This window comes from Nyctibius grandis, chromosome 4 (genome assembly GCF_013368605.1).
Source record: "Nyctibius grandis isolate bNycGra1 chromosome 4, bNycGra1.pri, whole genome shotgun sequence".
In the NCBI taxonomy this organism is placed as follows: Eukaryota; Metazoa; Chordata; class Aves; order Nyctibiiformes; family Nyctibiidae; genus Nyctibius; species Nyctibius grandis.
Genome location: NC_090661.1, coordinates 37008604 through 37016504, shown reverse-complemented (window position 1 = coordinate 37016504; position 7901 = coordinate 37008604). Strand labels below are relative to the sequence as shown.

Below are 7901 nucleotides of genomic sequence, written 5' to 3'. Positions count from 1 at the left end.
ACTGTACATTAAAGCCTTTATCACTTGGTAATTTGAAAACAGCTTTCCAGTTGCTAAAGGCTAAATGTTTATGTTTTATAAGTGTGTGCACGCACACACACGTATTTCTTTTATGGAACTGAAAATTTACTGCATACCTGACTTCTGTTGATATCTGAAATCCACAACTGTGCTTTATTCCCTCAACTTCCTCCATATAGGATGGTCCGCACACTGTATGCCATCGGTGCTGTGTTTCTTCTGATGGGATTTCTGCTACCGTCAGCAGAAGGGAGAAAGAGGAATCGTGGATCTCAAGGTGCTATCCCTCCTCCTGACAAAGATCAGCCCAATGATTCAGAGCAAATGCAAACACAGCAGCAGTCAGGCTCTAGGCATCGAGAACGAGGAAAAGGCACCTCGATGCCTGCTGAAGAGGTGCTGGAGTCTAGTCAGGAGGCATTGCACATCACCGAGCGCAAATACCTAAAGCGGGATTGGTGTAAAACTCAACCCCTCAAACAAACTATCCATGAAGAAGGCTGCAACAGTCGTACCATTATCAACAGGTTCTGCTACGGCCAGTGCAATTCCTTCTACATCCCCAGGCATGTCCGTAAAGAGGAAGGCTCCTTCCAATCTTGTTCCTTCTGCAAGCCCAAGAAATTCACCACCATGACTGTTACACTCAATTGCCCTGAGCTTCAGCCCCCAAGAAAGAAGAAAAGAATCACCCGAGTTAAGGAATGCCGGTGTATATCTATTGACTTGGACTAAACTGAGAAAAGTACGGTGCTGATTGCACTCTGACTGTATGCAATCACGGCTAGCATGAGAGTGAGTGGCATGAACTAGCATACCTTTGGGGCTGGAAAAAATTGTGAATTACCTAAAACAAGAAAAAAAACAAAAAAAACAAAGGAAAAAATTGATGTAAGGGAAGAGCATGCATGTATATGTTTGTGTGTAAGAGCGAAAATGGATGTGTACAAGCAAATATATGAATGTTCACTACAACAAAAAAAATTTAACAGGGGTATGAAATATTTAAAAAAATCTATTTACCTGCAGTCGTGAAATAGGTTTCCTGATGTATATTCACATTTTTGCTGCTTGCTGAGAAAGTGGAGCTGTGGCTTTTGCTAGTGTTCACCTGCCATGCTATTTGCTTTTACTGTATTAAGAGAAACCTCAAAGTGAGAGGACAATATATTTGAAAGCATGAATCTACTCTTAAATAGGAAGTAGGCAAATAGCAGTTTAAAGCGTAGCAAAACCATCACTGAAAATAGCAGCTGTATCAAGAGTTTGTAACATGCTTCTTCAAAAAAGTAACTGTAATCCAAAAGCCATGTCTGGAGAACAATGGGGGGACGTGGGAGTGTTGAAAAGTCAGTATAGGTGGATGGAAAACAGAGCTACAGCAAGTTAGAAAGCAAAAGGCCAAAGTAAGTAGATGGAGGGAGTAGAAAAAGGAAAGATACACAAATAGGAAGGCACAGAGGAAGAGATATTGTCTTCTGTTTACGTTTTGCTTTAATTTATATACCTAGTCATATATTACATAAATGAAAGAGAAACTATATACAAGGCTATAAATATACTTCTGAATTCTAATGGCTCTCTAAATCAATCGAAACCCATTCTTGTGCTACTACATCCATTGATGTCTTGTATTTCTGATATCAGTTATTCTTCATACCTACATATATATGTATATGCAGTATCTTTTAGTCATGGGTAACTATACATACATACGATGAGTATGCATACTCCATTGTGTGTATCTGAACTCTCTCCTTCTCTTTTTCACACACATACATAAAAAACATACATAACCACAGCACAAAAATCTTGCTAACCAAGATCAAGTACAGAATGGCAGTAATTTAGTACATAAAGAGCAAAGCAAAAATTAAAACAAGCATCATGTGACGGCAAATGCAATAACCACACAAGAGACAAAAGACACAGCATTCATGACTAGTAAACATTGCATTGTTATTGTTATTTTAGCTTTGCCACAGGCATGCAGTTTGTTGAAAAAGAGATGCAGAACTTTGCCAGCAATAATCCTCTTTTTATATCTTTTACCACAGACTTGCATTTAAACTGGATTTGGACTAAGTAAAGAGGATTTCCTAAAAATTAAGGGCTAACTGCCCCTCTCATTTGGGGGGAAAAGCAACATAAAAGGGGACACGCTACTTCCAACAGCTCGATGAATCTCACCTGTGAGGTTATCCTGCCTTTCCTTCAGGAGTAGGAGCTTAGACTTGATCAGGGCTCTGGGTTTTGGCAAGAGCAGAGAAGGTCCTGCAAAAGAAGTTGGTTTAGCTAGGTGGGCCCTGGGCCATTGGACCTGAGGGGCAGCCCATCCATGCACGTTGCCCTTGCTTTCCTGGGGGTCCGATGGGAAGCCTGGGGGTTGTCTCACTGGCTGCATCTCATACCACATGTTGTGCAAATGACTCATGCTGTCCTGGGTGCTGGCTTTGCAAAGGCACTTTCCAATGGGGTGCTGAAGAGCTGACAGGGTGCTGCACACCTTCCCGCCTGTGCCTGTGCTGGCAGGGCCCCGCCAGCTGGGCCTGTCCATGGGGTACCGAAGGAAAGGCGTGTTCCTAGTCAGTCAGGCTAGTTCCAGAGTCAGTATCGGGCCTGAAAGCAACCCAGACATCACCAATGTGAGTGAAATGGGAGTTAGGTCCACGTTAATTGTACGATGGGGCTTGGGTAGTCCAGGACTCAGTTTTCCCATCCGGCAGAAATACCCTCTAGTATCCCCTATCAGTGTAACTGCTCTTTCTCACACCAGACGCCTCTCTCAGCCACAAAGTGTTTATCTTGAGATCATTTCTGTCCATCCAACGCTGAGGAAGACAATTCTGCTCTTACTGACATGTCCAAAGGGAAAAATATACAGTGGCATGTCACAGAGGCATCCAGTGTGCAGTCATTACATTAGATGCACCAGCTGTTACACAGTGCATCACGCAATTATTGGCGATATCCTGCATTTCTGCCATTAATATATTTTTACTGTAAAATCCACTGCTGTGAGGTCTGCATTTGTAAGATTAAGAGATTGCAACTCGTTGATTGGTATTATTAAAATGCATTTCATCTGGTGTACTCTCACTCAGCAGGTTTGCCACATTTCTTCATGGATTTTAAAATCCAATTTTAAAATCTGGAATGACAGGAGGTAGATTTCCACTGTGTGGAATGTGAATAGTTAAACAGAAAGATATGGATATTTAATGTTATTATTAATACAAATCCTTTTTCACTGATAATAGGCAGGGGTTATTTTCCTTTAATTACTTTTTCGAGTTGGTTTGCAGGGGAAAAGGCCAATCTCAGTCATTGCTGAAAGTTTTGTACTAGCTAGGGCTTCTGTTCAAGAAATGGGCACACCTTAAAAATGATATTTTTTTTTGTCATGTCAAGTTGACGGCAAAACTTCCATTGTCTTTTACAGTGACTGCTATGTTCCTAAACCCTTAGCCATTAAGCAAAGCTTCAGACATTACTGACTCCTTTATTTAAAAGATTAGGCTAGTATTCTGAAGGAAAATTGATAAAAGTTTTACAAATCTTTATGTTCCAAAACAGCCTGTACATAGATCATGACGGAACTCCCCTTGAGGCACATCCCTCCCCTCCCCCAATATGTAAATTTTATACAAAGAACTTTTATGAATTGCTAGTTGTTGCCTGAGAGTAAGAAAGTTCTGCTAACTTACAATTATACGAGTTATTTAATATCAACCACAATATATATTTAAATGTCTGCTTTATTCTAAAAACAATGGACTATATAACCTAAGGCTGCAGTATTTTCATGCTCGGTCTCACAAAGCAAAACTTGGTTTTAAATGAAGTTTTAATTATTTTGTAACTGAATAGAATTGGAGTTTTTTCTTCCCAGCATTTTGTACGTCATTTTAACTACTAGTAACAAATAAATAAAATATCTTCTCAGCCCATGACTATTGTTGGGTTTTTTTATTTCTTCCTTAAGTTTCCAGCTCTTTCTGGATCTGTTGTACTTTACTCTGGCTTCTGTGGTTTCTTCTAATTATAAAAGGGCTTACATTATGACAATGAGCCACAGAGACAAGCAATGGCACCATCATTCAACACGGCTACTTCAATAAGGTCTTTAAATGAGATCTGTCACTTCCCGCTCACCCTTCCACAATTTATAGAAGGAAAATCTCAATCTTTACTCGCACTTTTACCCTTGTAAACCATATAGTGACAGTTCAAAATATAAATCAACTTGAACTGTTGTAGAGTTAAAAGTTGGAGTCAGTGTGCACTTACACCTTTTCTCAGTTTTATGTCCAGCTAGCAGTTTACTCCCACTTTTAGAAAAAAAGAGTAAGGAACACCTTTATAGTACAGCATGTTACAAGCTGTAAATAGGAACAGTGGAGACGATAAATAATTATAAAAAAGAACAGGAAGATTTGACATTTCCTTTTACCTTCCCTGTCCCTGCTGGCAGCACCTGAGCAAGGCCAGTGTTGGGGAAGGACTGCAACCACAGCGAACAGGTTTCTTCAAGCTTTCCACCCCACTGGTGGCAGATGGGCAGTAGCGGTACAGATTTTACCTTTCCAACCTGCCACCCTGTCCGATGCATGAGGGACTGGGTCAGTCATTGCAGAGCCCTGTGCATTGTCTGCCCTTGTGCAGAAAGCAGCTCTGACTGGGGTCACCATCTCACTGAACTGGGCTGAGAACGGTCTCTGATTTCACGTAAGCCTCTGAGCAGTAATACAGGCCTATTTCAGACGTACGCCTTTTAGTTCAAAGGACTGACAAGGGCAGAGAAAGGGGTCGCGTGTCCCATTTCCAGCTCTGAAAAGCTGGGTGCTGGTAAGATCTGGTGTGGTTTTCCTTCACGCAAAGCGCTTGTGAAATAATGGAGCTGAGCAGTCTAGTAGTACTGGTTGTCTGGGGTTTTTAAAGGCTTTTTGGTTTAGTCTTCCTTCTCTTCTAGATTGTTTTTTTGTGCTTCTAAAACTTACTGAAAGGCTAATAACATTAAAATCATTATTTCTAAAAGGCAGTTGGCCTTTTCTGGTGTGAGATATAGGCACAGTTAGGCAGAATAAGTTTCCTTGAAAACTTGTGAATATATATCTTTATTTGAATATTTAAAACAGAGAGAAAAAGCTCCTGGACTTACCTTTCTAGTACTCTGTAGTACCATGGTCTTAATATTTATATGCTAACAAGCTCAGGCATTCATTATAATTTATGTTTGGCCTACACACCAGCTTTGAATTAAAGTTACGTCTGTTGTGAAGTCCCGTGTGCTTTATAGATAGTTACACTGATCAAAAGAAGATAACAGAGAGAGAATTCACACACGTTAATGAGCTTTCAGGGACACGGATAGAAATAAAACTATTTTTTTCTCTCTCCCTAGTGAGGTAGGCTAAATTTCTGCTTGGGATTTCTGTGTGTGCTCTGTCATCCATGTGCTGCACAGTTGATTCGCACACACATTATAGGACTGAGGCATCAAGAGCACGTTGGATTTGCCGAGCATGTGCAAGACATCTGAGCAACACATGCACACGGTAGGTATGGTGCGTCCTGGACGGGTCAGTGGAACAGACAGCATCGTGGCTCCGCTCCAGCTGCCTGTCAGTGGCGATGCCTGGCTGGGAAGAGGGACATTGCGTTTGCAAAAAGGATGCAGTAATTTACATTCTCCTGAGTGGAAAAAAGAAAAGGAGCACTGGAGAACTGTACCCTTGGAGACTGATGTTTCTTTGTGCTGTCCAGTGCACAGGAGTGAACTGAGAGTTGTTAGTTCTGAAAGGTTTCCTAAAGGAGAAGCACCAAGTCACTGGTAGTAGACTTGAGATGAGAATGCCAGTTTGCTTAACCCAGTGTTCCCCTTACACACTCTTCCTTTGCTTTTTTAAAAAATACCTCTTATTCCCTCCAAATAACTCAAACCTGCCTTCGAAACCACTTCATTAATTACTGAAATACAGCAGTCAATATTGGCAGAAAAAGGTCCAAAATTTTCTCTGAGTCATTCTGCTTATCTTCACGGTTGTACTAACCAAAGACTTTTGAAGGGGAGAGTTACATCCTTTAAAATTGAAGGGAGTGAAAAAAATAGTGTCTATTTGGATTCAGCCAGAACACTGGAGATATCACCGCTACATATTTTTAATAACCATCAGATCTTGGCCTTAAGATATGAAAAAGATAAACCATAATAAGATTCAGATACCTTGATTTATTTTTTTTTCAATCAGCTGAGACTGAAACCAGAAATACACAGCAATGCACAGGTACCGTAACAAATCCCAGTAGTGCAGATTTTTGATGCTACCTTGTAATACAGCTTCATAAAAACATCTGAAGCCTGTCTGCACTGCCTGCCTGGGAATGTAGCTGATGACTTTAAGGTGCCCTTTGACAATGTGGGGCTTCTGGCTGCCTGAATTCTTCCCCTAGCTTTTATGGGTCTGAGGGGAGGAGTACAGAAATTTTAACTGTCACTTGCTCCCTTTCCTATTATTTTCTAAAAATATTGAAAATAAAAGTCATAATCTACCTCTTTTAAATAATCAAGGAGCAAGATATGATGATCAAATTATATACTGACATAAAAGGAGAATGTTTGGAATTGGATTAAAAAATATTTCTAAGTTGCAATAAGCAGTAACTCCTCCTTGCTGTGGTACAGATGTAAGTCACATAGCTCAGGGATGAATCAAATGGAGAAGTTACACTGACTCCCAATAAGACTTTTGCAAATAAAATCTGAAATCCCCATGTTTGCATTTCTTTTTTAAAGAATGCCTTATGGAAACAGCCATATTCCAATTCATATTACAAGAGATCAAAAGAACAAAGGTTAAAATAATATCTCCATCTCTCTCTAGAATAATTGAGAGCTGTATCTTATTCTTCTGTCTAGTAATGTCAATATGTATTCCAGCAAGAAAGCAATTGGAAAGAATTAATGTGTCAGTTACAGCTCATCTGGGACACCAACACTCAAATTCATTAATCATAATTTTATAGTTATTGCATGGCATCACTACAGAGCACTGTTAAGTTTCTTTGATTTATTTAATGACGAATTTGAAGACCTTAACATTGTTTTTCCTTTAAGTTAATTTCTGAATTAACTTTAACTGAATTTTTATGTTTTGTAAACAGTTTGTTGAGGTATAAAAGCACAGCCTTTTTCGTATTTAAGAAAAGAGACATATTCTCAATCTTCGCTTTGTACTAGTGTATTCCTCTCTTCAGAGAATCAAAAAATTTTGCTATATAGATACAACACACATGTATTTATCTCTCTAAACAAAGATATCGAAAGCCTATGAATGTATTAGATACATTTAGAAGTCTGAAAAAATGTACATTTGATAAGTTTATACATAAAAATATGGGCCAGTGTGCCAAGCTTCTTAACAATATACTTTATGAATGATTAGTGTAGAATGAAGTCAACAACGACAACAATTACAACCTTAGGCATGAAGAATTTACTTTTCAAGGAGGGGGACAGGGTTGTATGTACTCAGTAAAGTTTATTTCTAGACAATTACACTTAATGGTAAAGATGAAGGCTAGGTGAACTTCTCTCCTTAGGATCTGAAGGACCTTGAATGTTCCTTAGGAAACAGATGTTCACGAGGAACATATATTTCCATTTTTGTTGTTAATTTGTTTGAACTCCAAATGAACAAAGAGGCTAGATTTTGGGTGTTAAGTTAGATCTAGCAAGCAAAAAGGAGAAAGAAAACTATGTGTACAATGGAAAGAACTTCCTGAATGGATCTAAATCCTATGGTAGGTAATTTGATCTAATTTTTGCAGAAAGGCAAATGCCAGATGTTTGCTCCACTTTGATCTTAATAACACTTTGG

General features: G+C 39.3%; 1 protein-coding gene across 3 annotated transcripts; it reads left to right on the top strand.

Moving 5' to 3' along the window:
• Positions 1-201: 201 nt before the first annotated feature.
• Positions 202-756, top strand: GREM1 (gremlin 1, DAN family BMP antagonist). Of its 3 annotated transcripts, none has more exons than XM_068399624.1 (2): positions 202-228; positions 439-756. In XM_068399624.1, exons 1-2 carry the CDS (start codon positions 202-204, stop codon positions 754-756), a joined length of 345 nt encoding a protein of 114 aa, XP_068255725.1. The 3 variants fall into 3 exon arrangements, with proteins under 3 accessions (XP_068255725.1, XP_068255724.1, XP_068255722.1); XM_068399623.1 differs by having other exon boundaries at positions 202-326; positions 432-756; XM_068399621.1 differs by having other exon boundaries at positions 202-756.
• Positions 757-7901: the final 7145 nt, after the last annotated feature.

Coding starts and splice junctions, on each gene's coding strand:
- GREM1 (XM_068399621.1), top strand. CDS start 202: ATGGTCCGCACACTGTATGCCATCGGTGCTGTGTTTCTTCTGATGGGA.